At 39.8% G+C, this 23,476-nt stretch overlaps 1 protein-coding gene across 7 annotated transcripts in view; it reads left to right on the plus strand.

The window, feature by feature from the left end:
* LOC143132182 (NXPE family member 3-like) overlaps positions 1–23,476 on the plus strand; it is a 104,424-nt gene that overhangs the window by 12,158 nt on the left and 68,790 nt on the right. For 3 of the 7 annotated variants that reach the window (XM_076291539.1, XM_076291538.1, XM_076291536.1), the window contains 2 exons: positions 722–786; positions 16,365–16,718. In XM_076291539.1, coding sequence (XP_076147654.1) covers positions 722–786; positions 16,365–16,718 — 419 coding nt within the window. Of the gene's footprint in view, positions 1–478; positions 560–721; positions 787–16,364; positions 16,719–23,476 lie in introns of those variants that run through there. The other 4 variants (XM_076291534.1, XM_076291540.1, XM_076291537.1 and 1 more) reach the window with 3 other exon arrangements.

Below are 23,476 nucleotides of genomic sequence, written 5' to 3' on the forward strand. Positions count from 1 at the left end.
TGGTTCGAGATCCACGTGGAGTTTATTTAGTTTTATTTATTTGGTGGCATAGGGCTATTCATGGTCCAGCGCATGTAGCCTAGCCTACTACAGACAACCTGACACTTCCAACGCCGACACATCGTGTTGTAAAGCTTTATTAAACAACAAAGTGGAGCATCACAAACATGTCTATTTGAACTTAAGTTAAACAGACGAATCTGCTGCCAGGTATCGGAGGCTAAATCATCAGCTGAACACACCTGCAAGAAAAGGGGGCGGTTACGTTAACTCCAGAGGCAAAGTAAACAGTCCAGCCAGTTAACATGAAAGCCAGTTACCGTATAACACCGGCTCTAAACGTGGTGTCACACACACACACACACACACCACCACACCACACCCACTTCCTCCTTCACGTTCCTCCTGGCTTTTTCATGTCTGTAAGTCCCACAGACATATGTCATTAAACCAGAAACTGCCAAGACATACGACCACGGTTAGACCACGGTTTAAATCAATGAAAGTGATCAAATGGACTCAAGTATCTGCAAATCATGGATTAGTAAACATTACAGCCGTGAGTGTGGTTTGTTCATCCTGCGATAGTCTAGTCTAAAAGTTGTAGGTTAAATGGCAATGACAACATGTAAGGTGTAGATTAGAAAATAATGTGTCAATCAGCCTCCTATTCCTAATTTCTATTTTGCATGATAATGAACTGATACCTTCGTTCTTTTAGTTCCCGCTTATCGTCAGATAATATGGTACTGGATTACAATTTTAACATTTGGAGTTTTTTTCACGGTAAGTTGAAATTATTTGTATTCTATTTTATTCTTAAAATGCATATTTAGTAGCCTACAGATAGCCCTGTTGTAAGATTAGGTCATGGCTATCTGAAGCCAATAATTGAGCCACCTGGATGCTTCCTGAATCTATGTTTAGGCTATTATTGATGAACAGATGGAGTGATGTTTATATATATTTGTTCTTACAATATTGTGTAATAGCCTAAGCCCAGCTGCTGGCACTTTGATATCAGTTTGATGTCAAGATTTTGACCACCATGTCAATGTCAATTTTATTTATAAAGCGCATTTACAGACAGTTTAGCCACACCAAAGTGCTTCACAATAAAGTGCAATAAATAAAAACAGGAAGGCACAAAACAAAAAGGGCTACAGTTACAATAAATTAAGAAATGCAGAAAAAAGAACATTTAAAACTAAACACTGGGGCATAAAGGGAGACACTAGCCAAAGGCAAGTGAAAAGAGGTGGGTCTTTAAAAGGGACTTAAAAACATTTAGAGACTGAGCTAAACGGATGTGGAGGGGGAGGCAGTTCCAGTAGTGGGGTACGAATTGTATTTCCGTAGGATTTTTTTGCTAAAATTGATTTTTTGGTTTTATTTGCTTTATTTGGGGTCCTACTGTTGAAAAATGATGGGGTGCAAATTTTCTGACCCCGTTTTGCCCCCCCCTCTGGGGGGCGCTTTCTCACCTTGGCCAGGATACTGACCACACACGACATCTACTAATAATGATCACATTTTCACAATCTTGGTGTCAATTTAGGGGTCATTGAGGATGCTGAGTCCATTTATGACAGTTTCATTGTGATCAGAAGTTGTTATGACTCATTTTTTGCAGTAATAAAGGCAAATCCAATGGGGCAAAATCGCCAAACAGTAAGTGAGCTCATATCTTGGGAACACTTTGATGTATGTTAACGAAACTTGGTCACATGACAACTGACCCCCTCCCAAGGGTACACAACAAATTTGGTGTAATTCGGCCACTGGGGGCGCTATAATTAGCGAACCTGCGTTTAGGGGTTACAGTATATCATGATGACGTAGGGTTAGCAAAAAATTCCAATGGCTAGTCATACTCTTCATACTCATATTAATGATCATTGCAAATTTTCCCCACTCATTATAAACAATTGGCCATTTTGGATTTTCCTTAAAGAGAAACTAAATCATCAACAGTCACAACTTTATTTGGCCCCCTCATTGCTGCTTGCCAATTTTTGTCAAAGATAACTATTTCAACACAAGATATATGTGTTTTAATTCTGTCTAATGACACAAAGCTGAGAATCACATTGCTAAGATACAGACAGAAGATACAAGAAGACAAAATTATCAAATGATGCCATTTGTAATGGATGCCAGCTAAAAATCCGTATATAAAAATCGATGAAAATCAATATCGGATGAAGAAAATATGATCTTTTTTTGTAAACAACTTCAGTGTGACAAGCAGTATGACACATAAATACCCCAGAAATGTTTTGTGGGCGTCAGCAAAAAGACCTGGGTTGATGCCTACATGAAACTTGATGATGATGATCCTGTCATCAGTTGCTTTAAGAAGCTTGGTGAAGGTCCATTGCCATCTAATCTCATCAATGGTGAACTTCCCCAACAAGTCAGAGGTCTAGAGCAGTTTGTCTGCAGTGTCTATAGGTCAACTGGTCACACAACCCTACCAAAACTGAGGTGGGAGCTATTTCGGACCAGGAACTTGGAGGGAGAAATGTTACCTCCGACACGAGCTGCCTTGTTGCCTCATATCCTTCGTGCCAATTACATTGCCATGCGTGATAAATCCTACATTTCAAACTGACCAGTTCTTCCTCAAATTGAAGAAAATGGTTGGACTTTCCAAGGAGTTTATGTTCCTGTGACATGTCTTACACTCCCTGCCCCAAGAGCTGTGATAGAGTTGACAAAATGTGTGTGCAAAACACTCAGGTGCACTTGTCACAGACATGGAATTCCCTGTACTCCTCTTTGCAAATGCTTTGCTGGTGACTGTGAAAATGCGACCAAGCATACTACAAATGAGGATGATGCTGATGAATGATCGATTTATGTAGAAGTGTATTTCTAAAGTGTTTTATTTCCTGTTCATGTTTATGCAACTTTACATTAATAATTAGTTAATTTATCAATTAGTTCATCAATTAGTTCAGTACTTAGTTAATGTACACTGCCATTGCAGTAGAGCTACAGTACATTTTGTATTAGTTTTATTTCAAAGATGTTAAATGATTGATTGCTTTATTAGCTATTGTAAAGGAAAATATCAGATTGTTCACCAGATTGTTAAAAAACACACACAAAACAACAACAACAAAAAAAGTATCTAAACACATACTGTATCTGTATACTGTATCTGCTCACTGAGGCCTTTAGTCTCTAACTCTTTCTAAAGGCGCTATATCTAACAAAGTTATTATTATTATTATTATTACTATTATTATTATTATTATCTAAATTACTATTCAAGTATATACTGTGTATTAACTTCTTGAGTGCACATAACTTAGAGTGTATATAATCAATTTGACCAAAAAATACCCTAGAATATGCCTAGACCACAATATGATAAAATACCCTAGAAAAGCCTAGACCACTACCAAAAAATGAGACATAACAACTTCTGATCACAATGAAACTGTCATAAATGGACTCAGCATCCTCAATAACCCCTAAATTGACACCAAGATTGTGAAAATGTGATCATTATTAGTAGATATATGTGTGCAGTCATTATCTTGGCCAAGGTGAGAAAGCGCCCCCCAGAGGAGGGGCAAAACGGGGTCAGAAAATTTGCACCCCATCATTTTTCAACAGACCCCAGATAAAGCAAATAAAACAAAAAAATCAATTTTAGCAAAAAAATCCTACGGGACCATTATTATGACCGCCACGCAGAGAAGCGGCGGTCATATAGGTTTAGTCAGATTTTTTTTTTTTTTTTTTTTTCGCATGCCCAAATTTCCGTCAATGATTCCCGGGACACTGAAAGACCAGGGGTACACGAAACTTGGTGGGCATGTAACCCAACATGAATAGCATGGAACCATCGTTTTTCGTTTTGATCTGTAGCCCCCCCGCTGGACTGGACCCCCCGAAAGGAGGGTAGGGCAGACACAGTTTTCTGTGAATATCTCGAAAACCGTAGGGTTTAGGAGGACCATTTTTTTTTGTATATTTGTCTCCAGGGGTCATGTTAACCCATTTCGTGTGCACACATGTGCACAAACAGATACACACACACACACACATTCACAGTAATCATACGTATGACACATACTCACACAGTAGACATATGTACGCTTGCTTGCACAGGCACATACGCAGGCACACACACAAGCACGCACACACACACACAAACACACACGCACACACACACACCCACACACATATCATAAACATAACACAAACAATCAAGAACTTCTCAGAATTATGAACAGGCAAGATGGAGGTGGGGTTGTATAAAATTAATTTTACATGTGAAATCTATGAACTAATCATGTTTTGGTACTTGTTGTCTAGGAGATACCAGTGAGAATTGAGTGTGGATAATGCAATTTAGTGAGACAGTTAGAATCATATAGGCCTTTCAGCGTGATTTCTTTTTGTGGAAAAAATGTGCTGGACTGGGCGGCGGTCATATTTTGTACCGCTCTGTGGTACATCTAGTTTCATGACAATTCGTACCCCACTACAGAGTCTAGAGTCTAGATAGATAGATAGATAGATAGATATACTTTATTGATCCCTAGGGGAAATTCAAGGTTACAGTATACAGACAACACACACAAACATTCAATAACAGCAGAAAAAGTAATTAAAAGTATATAATATAAAAAACACAACTAAGCAATAAGGACTGTAGAAGATAAAGAATATACTAAATATACAAAATACAAATTATACTAAATAAAACGTAATCAAAATCAATTCTAAAAAACAGTATCCACATAGTGGGTGAATAATCAATCAGGTGCGCTTGCAATGACTGAAGCAGGGACTGAGCCTGTGGTTCTCAGTGCATAAGGTAAGGTAAGGTGCTCTGTGTGAATGAGTGTCATGGTGATGGTGCAAATGAATAAGTCAAACAGTGCAAGAATAAAGTCTATATATCTATATATAAATAACTATATTAAGAAAGGTATGTGGCATGGAGGGAGGGGTTGTGCATATGTGCTAATACAGCACGCAAACAGTAGCCTGGCCTTGGCCTGTCTACGTACTTCCGGTCGATTTATTTTCCCTACAGTACTCCGTCTGGAATAGGTTGATCCACTTTCGTTTACTTCGGCAGTTGGGCAGCCGACCAACCAGCGAACAGTGGGCGTCCCTGAGAGCGATTACGTACCCAGGCATGGTGTTTCAATTACTACGTCCCCGCCCCTGAAGCAGATCGCTTGGATTACGTCAACGTAGGGAGCGAAAATGACTTATACTTATGAAATCTTTGAGCAAATGTAAGTAATACTTTAGCCTATTAACAGGAGTGTCATGAACGAAGTCACAGTGGAGTAGGATGTTATATCGTCAGCTAAACTTTAGTCATAGATTTTGTCACTTGAAATAGGCTACGAACGTACCCGAGTCAAACTGTAGTTTAGTAGGCTACATGGTCGGGTCAAAATCGCGATTTTTCAAACACTAAGAAGGCTCGACATAACTTGAAACTTTGATCGAAGCATCATCAGTGTCTCTACATATGAACTCGAGCATTAAGAACATTGTTCGTGTACACATAGTTTACTAAAAAGAAAGATTTTGGACAACTCACTCCTTGCAAGATGGCAAAATGGCAGCGAGCAGAAAAAACAAGTGAGTTGTTCAAAACCTCTCTTTTAGTAAACTCTGTGTACACCAACAATGTTCTCAATGCTCGAGTTCATGTGTAGAGACACTGATGATACTTCGATCAAAGTTTCATGTTGTGTCGAGCCTTCATAGTATTTGAAAAATAGCGATTTTGAAGCGATTGTATCAAATAAGTAGTAGCCCTATACAAATCCCATTCAAAAGGTAATTTCACCCGAAAACGACAATGCATACAAGCTTAAAAGTGGCGCTTTGGACGTACTTATGCATTTATGAAAGTTTGACTTGGGTACATTCACAAAACACTATATGATGCATTTTGGCGAGAGTTACGCAGATGAAACGTGTGATTGTTTGCTGATAAGATGCACCCGTGCTTGTTAGGGGCGTGCTGTAGAGAAACTTCTCTGTATGACGAAACGCCGGTTGTTAGTGATTGGTTCAAAGGAACTCCAATGATTTTAAACCTCAAACTGTGCCCTCCCACCCGGAAATAAACGAATGTCTATGGATCTAGGCCAGACTCTCTGTGAAGTCAGAGAGTATGGTTTCCAGGCTACGCAAACAGTGAGGCAGAAGACAAATGTAAAGTGACTAGTGGACAGACAGTTAAGACATTGGAGGTGGTGAAGAGGCAGACAGACTATGCGGAGAAGTCTATTTCTCCTCTTCCCTTAAGTGATGCATTAAACAGTTAAATGGCCCTGGGGATAAATGACTTCCTCAGTCTGTCTGTTGTGCAAGGCAGTGAGCGAAGTCTCCAGCTGATCAGGCTCTTCTGCTTAACAATAGTGCTATGGAGTGGATGACACTCATTGTCCAAGATGTTGATCAGTTTGTTCAGGGTCCTTTTGTCAGATATTGAAGTGATGCACTCCAGTTCAGCTCCCACTACAGAGCCAGCTTTCCTTACCAGCCTGTCAAGTTGCCCCGCATCCTTCTTTGTGCTCCCTCCCCAACATACCACTGCATAGAAGAGGATGCTGGCAACAACAGACTGGTAGAACATCCTGAGGAGCTTGCTGCACACATTGAAGGAGCGCAGCCTCCTCAGGAAGTACAGCCTGCTCTGCCCTTTCTTGTAGAGTGTGTCAGTGTTGGCTGACCAGTCCAGTTTATTGTCCAGGTGGAGACCCAGGTACTTGTAGGTGCTTACCACCTCGACATTGACCCCATCAATGGAGACTGGTAGCAGAGTGGGCTTAAATCTGCGGAAATCCACCACCATCTCCTTGGTCTTTGAAGTGTTGAGTTGGAGATGATTGAGTTTGCACTATTGCACTATGTAATTACAAGCTATGGCTTCTTTGTCGTAAACAGGGGTGGACAGTAACTAAGTAGGCTACATTTACTTGATTACTGTACTTATTATATACTGATTAGTAGCCTACTTTACTTGAGTATTAATATTTTTGGAAACTTGTGACTTTTACTCCATTACATTTGAAAGGCAAATAGCCTACTGTACTTTTGACTCCACTACCGTACACTGTCCACTACATAATAAAGTAGGCCTACTCATTACCTTTAAGCACATTTTAACTTTTTCTTTAAATACAATAATGCAATAGATGTTGAACATTTTTTCAGTAGTTCAATTACAACTTGGCTGTGGTAATGCTAGTGACAGCAGATTCTTCATCAGAATATCTTCCATGATCATGGTGAATTTGGAATGAAATTAGACAATCACTTGACACTCACCACATAGCTAGATCTTTACGTATAAGGGATAATACGTCATTAATGGGAAAATAAGTCCCGACAGGGTGAACCGGACCCTGACGCGCTAGCGGAATGGTCTTGCTTCGCCCTGAAGGGACTTATTTTTCCCAATAATGACCGGTGTTCTATACATTATACCTTACATAAATATTGTAGAAAGGAAACTGAAAGTCATAGGGCCTACAAGCGTACTATTCCTACAAAACAACTACAGTGGGCGTTGCTTTCAAATGGCAACTTCAGTAGCGCATTACGCGGCGTGAAGCTGCGTGAAACTTTAGTACCACTTTCAGCCACTGTGCGTCGCTCTGCCACTGTACATCGCTCTGTCAGTAGCCTGCCTGTCACCCTTCTGAAAAAGCAGGAGGCTACCGTTAAACATAATTGTTGCCGAGAGGAATCCCAGCCTACGAATTCAATAACAAAATAAATCATGCATAATTAAACATTACCTCGATTTAGGCTACTTAAAGCAACACAAAATAACTTTTCCTCTGTCGCACGCACGCTATTTGTTTATCCAGCTACGGCTTTGCAAATAACGATGTCCATAGACAAGGCAAAATATGTTGCATGATTTTATGAAATTACGATGTATTGCGACATCATGCAAGTCAAATTTGTAGTTTCTTATGTCTCATTCCATCGAACTACAGATCCGCTACCCAATCTGGCAAACTTACATAGTGCGGTTATAGCCGATAGAGGGCCGCGAAGCGAATGCAGAAGTGCCGTTCACCCTGTTACGAGTTGATGAACCACGGAAACAATTTTGGAAACATTATTTTAAGGTACAAAAAACTCTTTGGTGTTGCTTTAAGGCTTGACTACACGTGGTAACGAAATAACTGTTCCCAAGCATCCCAAGTAGGTTATATACCACACACAGACATAAATAATTGTAATTATTTAAGATTAGATTGTTGCACCATGCAATAGGCTACTTTTTCACTGTGTCACTTAAGAACACGTTTGAAGATAAGAAAGAAGTCGAGTAAAGTGAGGAAATGTGTAGGCTTAGATTTTGATGCAGTAGGCCTACAGACTAAACCACATGTTCCTTTCTCTGCTTGTACCTTTATAGGCCTAATAAAATATAGCCCTCACTTAGCAAAGATAATGGCAAACTATTCTGGCAACGTCTCGTTTCATAACTTGATTGCATTTTTGTCTGCTTTTCATCACATTATTATGACCATTAAATGTAGGCTATGCTGTTTTGCACGCTAAAATCTAATTCATCACAGGTAAACACAATAAAGAATTGGAACGTAAGTTGGATTATGTATTCTAAGTTGTAATTCCTCTGTATGTCCTGTTGGTGACCTCAGTGAGAAGTACTGTTAAGACGCTCTTAGCCGGTTACGACAACTCTGGAGCACTCGTAGATCTACGAGTGTTTTCACGACTCTCTTAAGCTACGATGGTTTCGGGAAACAGTCGGCAAATCTTAAGACGTTCTTAAGAGGGACTTTACGACGCTCTTAGGCTTAAGATGCTTTCGGGGAACTGGGCCCAGACTACTGAAGTTTGGAAACTATCATGGTCCAAACTTACAAAGTACTATGTAAGTACGACAGTTTTGGGAAACAGTCGTAACTTACATATTGGTTAGTTGAACGATGCATTGTGTTAGTAAAAAGCTAACCTCCGTAGTTGTACGGGAAACGCACCACAGATCAGCTTGTGGGCCATTAGCAATCTGTTTATTTTATTTTATGAAGCCTATACAGTAGATGACTTGCCACATTCTCACTTTCAATAGACAGATGCAATAGCCATTGGTCAAGTATTGAGTATAAAGCAATTAAGATAGTAGCCTATACAAAAAGTACTTCATGCTATCATAAAAATTTGTTACAACGAATAGCATTTTGCAACTTGACAAAACACTGGATTAAATATCGTAGGCACAGGAGAAAACTTGTACATCCATTGGCCCGTGGGGAGATCACATGCCAGTTGCCTCTCCCTTCAGTGCTATGACTCTGTTGATGACTTTGTCCAGATGGTTTATGTATTTATTGCAACGTTCGGCTGTGAGTTTGTTTCGCCAAAAAAACTCTATTGCAGATATCAATGCGTCTTTGTTCATGGGTTTGGCCTCACAGCAGAGGCTTAGACAACTATGAACCACGTTTTGGTTTCGTATATTAATTTGCCCTACTTATTGACTGCAATGTAGTCAATTGACTGCTTGACAGGTTATTTTTATTTTTCTGTACAATAAAGAAATACATCTGCTTTATGCCGCAGAATTACGCACTTGGCCAGCCTATAGAACTGGCACATTTTGGAGAGAATAGAGAATGTACGCACGCAAGAATCTGTAGGCTATTTGTGGCTGGTTACCAGCAAACAATGTTTAATGCATTAACTCAAGACGTCAAACGTTCCAATTTCCAGTGGAAGAACAAAATGCTGAATGAAGCCCAAAGATATGAAGGCATATCTGACAAGTTGTTATTTTTTCGAAGACGTAAATGGTTGGGCTATAGGCCTAGTTTGCAAGGAGACATGACGCGTGAGCATGCCACACTATCCACAGCTGTGGTAGCGGGGGGTAGGAGGATTACTGTTAGCGCAGGATTTATATAAAATTCTTCAACAGAAGGCCTGCCTCGAATGCAGGCTTGACCAAAAAAAAGGTCTGTGGTTTGCGCAGCCTACAGTAAGTAGGTCTTAGTGAGTTAGGAGTCCTCTCGACTTCTTTTAAGCTGTCTCAGAGGTGGAAAGTTGCATTCATTGGGGGCAGGGCCGGATTAACAATTCATAGACCCTTGGGAACAAATGTCTGATGGCCCCCCCTGCCCCCCAGCCAACGTGAATCGGGAGGTCAGTTAATAGGCCTATATCGTGAAGATTTTTCTTGCCATTTAAGGCACGAGCGCATCTGTGAGGCCAAGCCTCACCAAGTAGCCTGTTTGTTTACAACTATCATTACGTTTAATTAAACTGCTTATAGACTATGCCGAAATAGTTTCAACATGTTGAATATCAGTGTCAGGTGAATTAGGAAATGTTCTCAAAGTAGCCTCATGGCTGAAAGCTGCTTGGGATCCCCCCTGTCAAGCAATATAACCAGAAAAACGCGCGGCCTGCTCACTCATTGTTTCAAAAAGAGTAATTTCGGCTTTGTCGGAACTGGCCATTGTAGGCTACGTAAAAATAAACTTCCAAAAGTAATGAAAAATATTTATCTTCTTTCAGTTAATTCAAAAGTTTCCAAAAAGTTAAAAACAGATGACATGAAGCGTGTCACTGACATAATGCGCAAATAATATAGCCTAGATATTCCAATATATTCGAATACATGTGTTTATTTTAGAGGGGATATTCGAATTCGTCATTTTTGAGCAATTTTGACAGCTCTAGTCCACTGTAGGCTACGCCAATCATCTATTAACACCTTCCACCTAGCCCCGGTGAGTGGGGGTCGCTATAATGCGTGTGAAATAGCACCATTGAGTAGCCTATGCGAAATAGCCTTAAAATCGTTCCGGTGTTGTGTGCCTTCTGGTTTCTCCACCTACTGGTTTCCTTGCGCGTGCATGCGCTGCAGCAGTTGTCAAACATTCACAAACAAGTTGTTTTAGGCGGTTTGAAGTCACTTTTCATACGCCATGAGCGCTCGGCTACATTACAGCTCGGACAAAAGACATGTAAAAAAAAATATGTTTTGAAAACTAGCATTAAACTGGATTCGATCCCGCAAAAGCAACACACGCATGACTCTCCAGCCTGATTCCCTACTCCTTGAGCCAACTAATACCTGGATGTTACGCGATACAATTATTACAACTATTGTAGGCTACCATCAATTAATAACGTAGGCAACACCCAGGTAACATGTTGTCCAGGCTATCTGAAACATGTGGTTGCCCTTCATCTACAACAACTGGTTACCTTGGGCTGCTACGGTCGTCAGTGCACTGTGCACAGTAGGCCTATGCTACTCTTTGTGGTTGATCAACTAAAAATAAAAGATGTATTTGGTGATGACGTTATTGTAGGCCTAGTTGACCTAAATTCTGAGAAATTAAATGGTACGAGAAACAATTTACATAGCGCACCAGACCGCGATGTCTTCAAGGGTTGAATGAAGGGAGTTTGCAAAAATTAGCGTATTTTTCAAGTCAATAAACATTCTTAATTTTCGAATGTCTTTGTCAGGGAACATCTGACTTTTCAAAACCATAGGCCTGGTAGTCGCTCAGACAAGGAGTTATAAGATAAAGGCAATACCATTTGTGTCACCTAATGCAGTTCAGTGAATTAGCAAGATACCATCAGAAGCCAACAATCATAAAACACCTGTGCGCGCGCTCTCTCTCCCCTGTGCATGAAGCTGTCTGCGTGTTGTAGGCTAGATTTGCGTGAGTTCTTTCTATCTGCTTTACTTTTGTGAGTTGCGACCATCTAGGCTATGTTATAGACGTTCTATGAGGTACCAGTGTTTAGCTGTGTCACAAAACAATAAGCTTTGTCAGACTACTTTTAAAATGATATTCAGGGCTATATACATTTTAAACATTCGGCCCCGACAAAGCCTTGCGTTAATTCTTCAGGTGGGAAGTGTCAGGAATTTTCATACGAGAGACGCTCTCATTGGTGGTTAGTATATGGAGTAGGGGATTGACAGCAACATAGCCAATCACATTATGAGAGATGCTGAATTTAACATCAACTGCGATGTTTGATTTTAAATTAATGTAAATTTAGCCGGGACTGTAAGCTGTCACACGTGGGTGCTCGATGTTTTCCGTGGGTGACATTAATTTAAAATCTTAAACTTATAGACTTATGATTATGGATAGAAAGAACATTCTGAAAAGGAGTAAGGCAATGAGGAGCAATGCTATAGTGGAATACTCTGTATCAGCAGATGAGAAGGACCTGAGAGTGCCACTTACGACGTGACTGCCTCATAGGCTCACAGGTTGGTGAAGGAGAAAGCTACATCTAGCTGAGCCCAGTGACTATGCTTTTGTGAGAAGGCACACCATTCTTAGGCCTAAGAATATCCCTGGCAGACCTTTACAAAAAATATGATACCATACACGCCTTTTACACCAGTGTAGGATATGGCAAAGTTTGAGTACCACTGCCTCCACTTACTGTCGGCTAATGCGCGCTTCTGGATGGATAGGTTATATCTCGTTTTTTTAACGGCGTGATGTCAACACAAAATATAATTTCTGTTTATAAAACAAAGCAAAGTGTTTTTCCTTTAAGTTTGGGTTAACACAATTAACTTTCTGAGTTACGTAAACTGTTCAGGAGTCAAACGACGGATCATGCGTGATTTAGGCTTAGTGTAGGTGACTGAAAGTGCACAAAAAGTATGCAACATATGCATTCAACCAGCCTGTTGTTCATAGCCTGTCAAGAGAGTGGCGCCTTTTAAGGCCCCGTCCACACGGAGACGCTTTTTGGGTTAAACGCACACCGATCGTCCAAACGAATCCTGTAAACGCACTGCCCGAAACCGCACTTTTTTGAAACCTGGTCCCAGGGTGGAAAAATCTGAAACCTTTCTGGAAACAGGTGTAACAATGTCATTGTTTTGTCGCAAGTTGCGTCGTACCATGGTGGTTGAACAACGTCATTGCTAACTTTTCTAGAAACGACCCCCAGAACGATGGACGGCCGTCGACTGCCTGCCTGGCTCAGTGCCTCATAAGTATAAGTATATATACTCTTTTGATCCCGTGAGGGAAATTTGGTCTCTTCATTTATCCCAATCCATGAATTAGTGAAACACACTCAGCACACAGTGAACACACAGTGAGGTGAAGCACACACCATCCCGGCGCAGTGAGCTGCCTGCAACAACAGCGGCACTCGGGGAGCAGTGAGGGGTTTGGTGCCTTGCTCAAGGGCACTTCAGCCGTGCCTACTGGTCGGGGTACAAACCGGCAACCCTCCGGTTACAAGTCCGAAGCGCTAACCAGTAGGCCACGGCTGCCCCAAAATTTCATTTGCTGCCGCTAGGGTGCATCTACAATGCGCCCAACGTCTGATTACAAAATCACGCTGAATGTGGACTGGACATGCCCTAAATGCCTTTAAGCTTTGCGCCTCTGACCAAGTGTTTTTAGATCGCCAATATAGGGCCCCTTGTGACTAACCTACATCCTATTGTTGACAAAACAACATTACAACACATTAAAAAGGACACATTTTAACTGTTTCTTTAAATGCAATAATGCAATAGATATTGAACTTCAAAATAAACACATTAAACAGGACAAATACTTACACTTTTGAATATTTAAGTATTTTTAAAATCAAGTACTTCTGTACTTCAACTCAAGTACAATTTTGACATAGCAACTTTCACCTGTATTGGATTAATATTTGACAAGGTCTACTGACTTAAATAAAGGAATTGTGTACTTTGTCCACCTCTGGTTGTTAAGAGGTCCAACAAAGGGATCAATCTGACATAGTCACTGGTCCATAAAACTTGGGTCAATATGATGATGGTCTTTTATAGACAACCTCTATCGCTACCTCAGTCAATGAGCGTGCTTCCATGCAGCCAATAAATTGTTTCATTGGGAATAAACCGAATATGCCTGTGTCATGTAAACACCTTATTCTGATTGAAATAAACCGAAAAAGGCCATATTCGGTTTACTATTAAACGGAATATTGACATAAATGGAATTTGGGCAATAAACTGATTCAAAACGGTTTATTCTCGGCATGAAAACTTGCTCAATGTCTTATTTCCTCTGCATGCAATATGGAAAAGTTTTCGTATGGGAATAATCATTTCAGGTCACCAGAAATTAATGAATTTATTTAAACGAATCTTAGAGCATTAAACTCTAACAGAGTCCTTTGCAAACATATATTTCTTCTAAACAAAGGTTACTCAATTAAAAGAAAATACAATTGAGAACAGCTGTTGAAAAGCCACTTCTCAAGAAGAATAACCTGGACGCCTTGATTTCTTATAGCTATATAGTGTATGCTGATGACACACAAATTTACTTAGCTCTGTCACCAAACGACTATGGTCCCCTTGAATCTCTGTGTCAGTGTATATAGAACAAATCAACATCTGGATGTCTCAAAATTTTCTTCAGCTGAACAAAGAAAAAACTGAAGTAATTATATTTGGTAAAAAGGAGGAAAGACAGGGTTGCCACTGTCCTTGTCACAAAAGGGTTGAAAGCAAAGGATACTGTTACAAATATTGTTGTATTAATTGACAGTGAGGGCTGATAATTGACTTAGAGGGCTGATGTCAAAAGATGATTTAGAAAAACTCATTCATGCATTTATCTCCAGCAGGGTTAATTACTGCAATGGACTTTTCACAGGCCTTCCTAAAAAGACTATCAAACAGCTTCAGGTGATACAAAATGCAGCAGCTAGGGTTCTCACAAAAACTAAAAGAACTGACCACATTACTCCCATTCTTAAGTCCCTGCACTGGCTTCCAGTAAGTCACAGGATTGACAGGCACTATTGCTTGTTTATAAATCACTTAATGGAGCAGGACCTAAATATCTCTGACATGCTTCAGCAGTACACACCCTCCAGACCTCTCAGGTCTCAGGAGAAAAACCTGTTAGTAAAACCTGCTGTTAGAACTAAACATGGTGAATCAGCTTTTAGCTGCTACGCAGCTCAGCTCTGGAACCAACTTTCGGATGACATAAAAAAGGCCCCAACTGTAGCCAATTTTAAATCTAGACTTAAGACCAGTTAAGACCAGTTAGTTTTGTCTTTTTTAATTATTCTTAAATGATTTTACCTTGAGCGTTTTATGTTTTTTTAAATTAATTTTTTTATTATTATTATGATCTTTACCTTTTAAACTATTCTTTGACTATTGCCCTTTTATGTTTTTATTTATTATTACTGTTTGCTTTTGTTTATGTAAAGCACATTGAATAACCTCTGTGTTTAAAATGCACTATATAAATAAATGTGACTTGACTTGACATGTCTGTGTAATATCAATATTTGGTAACACTTTACTTGACAGTATTGACATAAGAGTGACATGACACTGTCATGAACACATGACACTGTCATGACACATGAATCCTAACCCTAATCTCTAACCTGTTGGATTCACGATCGTTTTGCGTTGTGTTTTAGTTCTGATGTCTGTATTGAAGATGGTCAATAAAGCTTGACGGCTGGATCAGGATCGGTGATTAGATGATGATTTATTGTAGATGGTACAACAATGAATAACAGAACTCAAGTAGGTCTCAAAGTCTCAAGTCTCAAACAGTAAAACTGTGCAGAGTCTAACAGTTGTGGTTGTTATTAGAAGCGGCTGCTGAGCCTTCCGACAGAAGATGCTCCTTGGGTTGCTTCCTCGATCCGTCTCCGTGTCAAAACCTAAGACAAAGCCTGTTATACTAAAACATACAAACGTCAATCATGCCAACGTGGCAGGTGACAACCAGTGTACAAAACCCGGCCCTGGCCAGATGGAGATACTAGCCCGAATAGGCAGACATGCTGTCTCCCTCGGCCCATGTTATCACTGATGTTCCTCGGATGTTCCTAAACATCAGGCTGTATGACCTTCCTGCTGGTACACAGGCCTAAGGCACAGTTATGTACAATAATATGAACCTCTCCCTGTTGTATACTACACACAGAAGTAACATATGAACACATCAGAGTACAGTAAGAATACCCCAGAATTCTACAAACCCTAACACTAATCCTAAACCCCTAAACCTAACCCTAACTTGTTATGACACTTAATAACAGAAGCGTTATGTCATAAACGTTTATGACTTGTTTATGACACGTTCATGACCGTGTCATGTCACTCTTATGTCGATACTGTCAAGTAAAGTGAAACCCAATATTTTCTCTGGCATTTCAATGATTTTAAAAATCATTTTGAATGAGGGAGACCAGATGGATCTGCCAGAGCAATTGCATTGTGTTTTTCAAAAGAAATGGTAAGAATCATGAAGCCAATTCAGGGGTTTATTAACCAACCATGTGTGCTTATTTTGTTTATTTATGTGCAGGTGATGTGGTCAAGCTATTGTCAATGGCCTTTGTCCATGCTTCCCCTGAGGCATAGATCTGTATTCATTAATGAAACACAAATGCTCAAAATCCCAGAAGACCTGGGCTTCAGTGAGTATGAGTGGGACCAGATACAGAGGGCACTCCACTGGGGTGAACCAGACCACCAGATTACCAATGCAACCATGAGCACCAGTCCAGACCACTCCACCTTTTTAATAAACAACTTCAAGGACAGTTACTATGTGGGGGAGGAACTCCATGCCACCATTTTTGCCAGGGACTTTACTGGTATGCCAAAACATTATGGAGGGGATTTCTTCCAAGCAAAAGTTTATTCAGACACATTAAAGGTATGTCTATTCTTTCAGTTATTACAGTGCATGAAAATGCACTGTACTGTTCTTCCTAGGCTTCTTATTACAGTGCATGAAAATGCACTATACTGTTCTTCCAAGGCTTCTTCTTATTACAGTGCATGAAAATGCACTATACTGTTCTTCCAAGGCTTCTTCTTATTACAGTGCATGAAAATGCACTGTACTGTTCTTCCTAGGCTTCTTATTCTTATTTTTCCGCTAACGCATTTAATGCAGCTTCAACCGTTTAACGTAGAAACTTCATTCAAACTATGTTACGTAGGTCTTACTTAGGACATGGGTGCTATGTATTTTTCAGCTTTGTAACTTTTATACTTTTTAAACTATTAATTAAAAACTGTTCAAAATTTCCCCATAGACTTAACATGGGCTGATGACATCACAATAGAGCTGTTAAGCAATTAGAATCCTATGGCAGGTGTTCGGGCCACCTGCATCAACTGCCAGTCTCAGGCTTTAAGCATACAAACTGGCCCTATTAAGACTACACATCCTGTTCAACTGCTTCCTCTGCCAAAAACGGTTTCAAAATAAAAGTCCTCACTACAATATTTCACTGTTAAACAATTTAAGCCTTTAAACTACTGAACTTTTGAACTGTTGAAAAACAGCATTTTTAGCAAAACTGCGAAAAACGATTAGCTAAGTAACATGGTTAATATAGTTAGCATGCTAACATGCTAGTTAGCATAACTACTAAAAATGATTAGCTAGGTTAGCTAAGTAACATGGTTAACATAGTTAGCATGCTAGTTAGAATAGTTAGCATACCTACTAAAAATGATTAGCTAAGTCACATGGTTAGCATACTTAAAATGTTAGCATGCTAGTTAGCATACCTACTAAAAATTATTAGCTAGGTTAGCTAAGTCACATGGTTTGCATTGCTAACATGCTAGTTAGCTTAACTACTAAAAATGAAAACATTAGCTAAGTTAACTAAGTTAAGTAACTTGGTTAACATTATTATCTTTGATAACATAGTTAGCATAACTGCTAGCAAACATTAGAGCCATTCCAACTGTCAGTTATCGTCAATTATCTACCTAAATAATTTAACCATTTAAATTATCCACCTATTTAACCGTTCAATCATTCCAACTATATTAAACCTTATCTACCAAGCAAATCATTTAACTATATAAACTATCCACCTATTTAACTGTTCAGTCATTCCAACTATATTAAACCTCATCTACCTAGCAACCAATATAGTTTGTTTTTACTCTGTATGATATTTTACATCATATTTTTGGCATTTTCATGCACTGTATTTCCTTCAGGAAATGCTTTTCTAGTTTTGTTTTATTATTTTGTTTTATTTAATTTCCACAGTTCCGGAAAACTAGGTTTATTTCCAAGAATCTCTTAACCACTCATTTTGTCCATGACATATAAGCTATACTCCTGGAAATCACGAGAGCATAATTTGAATTGTGCCCGCAAGATACTCTGGCCACGAGCAAATTTCTTCTACCTCTCGAGCGAGAGGGACCAATCAAATCGGTGTAGGCGGGACAAAGGCGAGCTGCACTGATGACGACGGTGCTGCGACGTCCGGAATCATCTAGAAAACATTGCAAGATAGCTACCGATGAACACCAGTTGTTTGAAACGGCTTTGGCCGCTACAATAAAGGATTTAGATTTGGCTTTTCAACTAAAAGAGGAGCAGAAAATCGCCCTCAAATCGTTCCTTTGCAAGAACTGGATACGTCACACCGTGAATTGTTGTGATTGGTCGTAGTGTTATCCAACTGCGTGCAGTGAGAGTTTCAAATGCATGCTTGGTGCCACCCCTCGGATTGGGCCATTTTCATTACTCGTGGCCAGACCCTTAATCTGAAAGATTCCAGGGTCTGGTTTACCAGGCTACATTATTATTGCATTTATTGTTACATTTTTGTTATTTTGAAAGTAACTTTATAGGCCTACACTAGAAGTGCACTTGGAGAGTGCACCTTGTAACGGTTTGCTTACTTTTCCTAATTTTTGCTGGGGTGCCAGGCAGCTTTAGGGCCCTATCAAGACATTCTAAAGCGCATCGTCACTCGTCAAAAGTTTATTAAAATTTAGTAGGATGTCCAGTTCACATTGGGAGGGGTTTCGTTATCAAACGTGGAGTGCATGGCGCACCAAGGTGTTTTCCTAGGTTTTTTAATCAGTCATATGGGTGTGTTTGGGGCGTAACATCATTTAAACCAATGAGAATGGCATCTGTCATTCCCTTTAACGGCGCAAAGCGCGATATGTCAAATGCATCTGTATTTTGGCATTCAACAGCGCATTTGAAGGAGGCTGCTTGCGAGACCGTATGGAATAGTCATTCCACTAAACCATGCTTTACTAAAACCTAGCATAGCCTTCACGCATTTGCACTCGTCTATTATTTGAACTCATTGGCAAAGTGAAACTAACTTCACTAAGGTGTCAGTCAACGACAAGACAAGTTATATGCAGTTACTTTCACTATTGACTGACAATGGGTTACCATCGAAAACATAGGCTGGAAAAAGCAACACTTACCCTAATATTGCTCAAATGACTGAATAAAACGTTTATCCTGCAGGAGTTGCTTATATCTCATGACAGTGCGTCTTCAGCTGTGCTCCATACATGTCTCTGCCTTAATCACTTTTAACCGTCATTACCAATTTGCAAATGATGGTGAATACCTACTCATCATGAGATGTACAGTATTTCGTAATATCTTTATTCTAATTATGTTTCCCATTGTAATTGTGCAATTTGTAATGTTTTGCATGGACGTGCGCTGGTGTGTTCATGAATGATAGAAGGATGGTGCGTGCACCTGCCAATATGACTGTTGACAATGCGCTCTTAAAATAACATATAAACAACTCGCCATAGACTTCTGATCAGGTGTACAATGGTGATTTTTAGACAATGCGCCAGGCCCCTCCCTAGGTTGTTAATTGCCACACCCCTGGGCGCATTGTTTAAAAAATAAACGTGCAAAATACCGAATTAAACTTTGCGCGAGTTTGAGTTTTACGCCATGCGCCAGTGTGCAAAATAAGGCCCCAAGTCTGCCAATTTAGTCATTAAGTCGTGTCAGAAAAGTAAGAAACATTACAAAATACATGTAGCCTATCAACTACCTGCAATCACGTTGAGGCTTGCCGCACTAAGGCAAAAGGTTGTAACTTCGATTTTGGCGAAAATTAGTTTTTGTCATTATTAGGACAATAAACATAAGTTTTATCATGTAGACAAACATCAATTGTCAATTCAGATGTTTTGGGGGGGAAATAAGATGATGTTTTTGCCATAACTTCAAAAAGCCAAGGGGAAACTTTGGTAGAATCCCGTAACGTATAAGTATATATACTCTTTTGATCCTGTGAGGGAAATTAAACGTCAGATACTGCTTTATGCCTTCCTTTCACGCTGCTACTGAACACTCAAATGAAGTTACGGCAAGTTGCCTTCTGACCAACCATCAACGTGAAGTTGTAGGCTATTGCCACGCTTGAGTTATGTCTAGGCTATGCATTTTTCAATTAAATCACCTCAGACACACACTAACTTCAATGAAGTGTATGCAGTAGCCTACATGTTTTGCAGTGCTTGCTTTTTGTTAGATTATTGATGGCTTTGAAATGTAGCCTAAATGCCAAGATCAAGGAATGACATGCTGGGGCCTCATTACAGAAAAATATCTTAACTGCTTGTCCTATCTTAACTTAAGTTTCAAAGATAGGATTTCCTATCATCCTATTACAGAAGCAGTTCCTAAACTCATGGCTGTGTCCTATCTTATCGCAGACCTCCTATCTTATCTTAACTTAACTTAAGAAATCCTAGCTGTAGATTTTTAAATCAGCAATCGTCCGGTCATGCCTGTTACTATGATTAGAATGCATGCAAGACTGCTTGTATCTATGATTAGAATGTCAGGTTGCAAAGATGGTGTTCTAAAGAATCTTTGACAGTTGATTGCTCAAGATGGGCAAACCATAATATCAGAGAGAAATAGGCCTAGGTTAGGCCTATGTAGGAAGCAAGAGAGTGTGTCAATATTGATTCATTTGATGTGCAGGATAAACAAATGAAAAACATATTTATAATAATAAATAATAGTCTAATATTATGTTATAATGATTAATATGTATTTATGTATATATATGTTTTAAAACACATAAATAGGCCTACATTTTTAAGTTTTCACTTAATTCTTATTTAGTGAAATATGCTTTATGGTGTTCCTAACAGTCATGTTCATCATTTTGTCATAGTCTAGGCAACAACTCAACAAGACTGTTGCAGTCAGTTTTGGCAGTTATTTAAGCAATAAGCCCTGAGAGGCCTTAGGTTACACTGATTCTACAACAGCTAAGGGCCGTTGTTAGGCACGACGCGCTAACGGAGTACCTAGAACCCCCTTAGCTGTTGTAGAATCAGTGTAACCTACGGACTTGAGTGGCTTATTGCTTTTCTAAAACTGTATAAATACCTGGCAAAGTTTCATAAAGTAAAGGCACAGCAACTAGAAATATAACGAGTTATTCCTAGACAATATGGTTTCCAAACCATTGTTGAGACGCAGCTACTTTAACTTTTGTATCAAGTTGTGGTAGCGCAGTATATAGAATGCAATGCGGTCAAGGTGTATGTTTGTGTTGAATTTTACAACGCCATCGAACGCGATTCAGCCAATCACAATTAAGGACCAGAACTATCAGTTTTAGAATTTGAATTTAGGACAGGGTATGTGCCATCCTAACTTAGGATTCCTAAGTTAGGAAATTCTTGAGTTAGGATGGTTCTGTAATGGGCAAATTCCTATCTTAAGTTAAGATAGGATTTTTTCCTAAATGCAGTTAGGAAACATGCTTCTGTAATACCAAAAATCTTAAATGCCATTCTAAACTGAGATAAGATAGGATTTCAGGGTTAGGAAGTTTCTGTAATGAGGCCCCAGGTGCATAAAGATAATCTTGATAGCCTAGCCTAACTTAAAAGTCTAAACTTAACAACGTATTCAGTAACAGGTGCATTACAGCATGGCTTGTAGCCTGGGGTATCTTAATTCACAGCCCGTAATACAAGGCTACATGTCAACTGGATTTTTTTTCTCATAAGCTAGCTCTCGCCTGCAAATGAGAGTCACTGACTAAAAACTACGCAAATTTGTTGGAGCCGCAAAAAATGTTTTCATAATTTTTCTCAGTTTCACACTCTGGTGAGTTAAGGTCTTTTGCCTTAGTATGTATTAATAAGCGTATCATAGCCTACCTGTTATGATAACAATGATAACTTTCCAGACGCGCCGGAAGCACCGGTGCAGGAGGTGGATCTTGGATAGGCTACACTACTACATCGCTACACTATGGTGACAGTCAATGTTGATCAACGCAGAAAGCAGTTGCTAGCATAGCTGCTAAGCTAAGCGCTAGGTGCGTTCGTAGGGCTACAGAAAAATGCTACTTGTACAAATGTGTAAACAATGATCCGACAAGCTACGGTACATGTTAGAGTACAGAATTTGAGAGAATGAGATGTAATTTTTAATCGATTCAATAAAAACAATGTTTTCATATCACTGTGTGCTTATGTTATTAACAGGCTATTAGGCTATCAGGTGTGAGGTTCCAATACAGTCAGACCAATGTTGCGGTGAATCGTGCTTTATTTTTTTTGTGGGTGAAATCACATGAAAAAAGACACAAGAAACAAGATGATGTGGATGTGGTGGGACAGGATTTTCAATAATTAATGTATAACATGATTACAGTCAAACACAAAGGGAACAGGCACAGTTGGGTAACTGATTCTAGTGTCGTTTTCTACGGGGATAAACAGTGACAGATACCGGGGACCTTTTACGCTACACTTCAAAATGTAGCAAGTAAGCCTAAGTTACGTGCAGATCTTTTCATCACAGTCATTGACAATGTTATTATGTTGAATACGGTAAATACATAACATGTCGCTGTTTATTATTATTTGAATCGGCAGTCAGCATAGCAGGTTAACGTCTGATATTTCAGTCAGCACACAGCAGGGTATCGTGTGATATTTGCGGCTATATAGACTTTACAAATTAGCTCAAGCTATGTCTAGTCATAAAAAAAATAAGCGACAGTTGTCACAAACAAGTATATCTTGCTGGATTAGCAAAAAAAAGTGTGGAAGTCAGAATAATGATGACCAACAACAAGAGCAACTCACAAACCTTAATAGTGAACCGGACAAACAGCAAGGACAGGTGTCAATGGAGGACAAGGAGGAAGAGGTACGTGAGCTGGTGCAGGGAGGCCAGGAGCAGGATGAGGAGCAAAATGAGGAGCTGGTGGGGGACCAGGGACAAGAGGAGGTGCAAGGAGACTAGGAGCAGCAGGATGTGCTGGTGGGGTTCCAGGGTACAGGAGGAGGTGCAAGGAGGCCAGGAGCAGCAGGATGAGGAGGTGGTGGGGGACCAGGGACAGGATGAGGAGGTGCAGGGTGGTGGCAGGCAGGGCTGCAATGATGAGTGCTGTCAGGGAGTAGAGACTGGTAGGATAGTTCAACTGCTCACCGTGCCTAGGAAGGTGACTGCTAGGGCTTACGGGGATGGAGAGAGGTGTTTCAATGTCAGCTGGTATCAGGCAAGAGAATGGCTGTCTCTCTGCAGAACGCAGAAAAAGGCATTCTGCACAATCTGCAGATTTGCAATTCAAAAAGGCCTTGTTTCGTTTGCGAAATGTGGAGATGTGGCATTCGTTCAGT

The sequence above is a fragment of the Alosa pseudoharengus genome, unplaced genomic scaffold, assembly GCF_046254945.1.
Source record: "Alosa pseudoharengus isolate Yale_2024_CS ecotype anadromous, Long Island Sound unplaced genomic scaffold, YU_APseudo_1.1 YU_APseudo_1.1_scf_19, whole genome shotgun sequence".
Taxonomy (NCBI): domain Eukaryota; kingdom Metazoa; phylum Chordata; class Actinopteri; order Clupeiformes; family Clupeidae; genus Alosa; species Alosa pseudoharengus.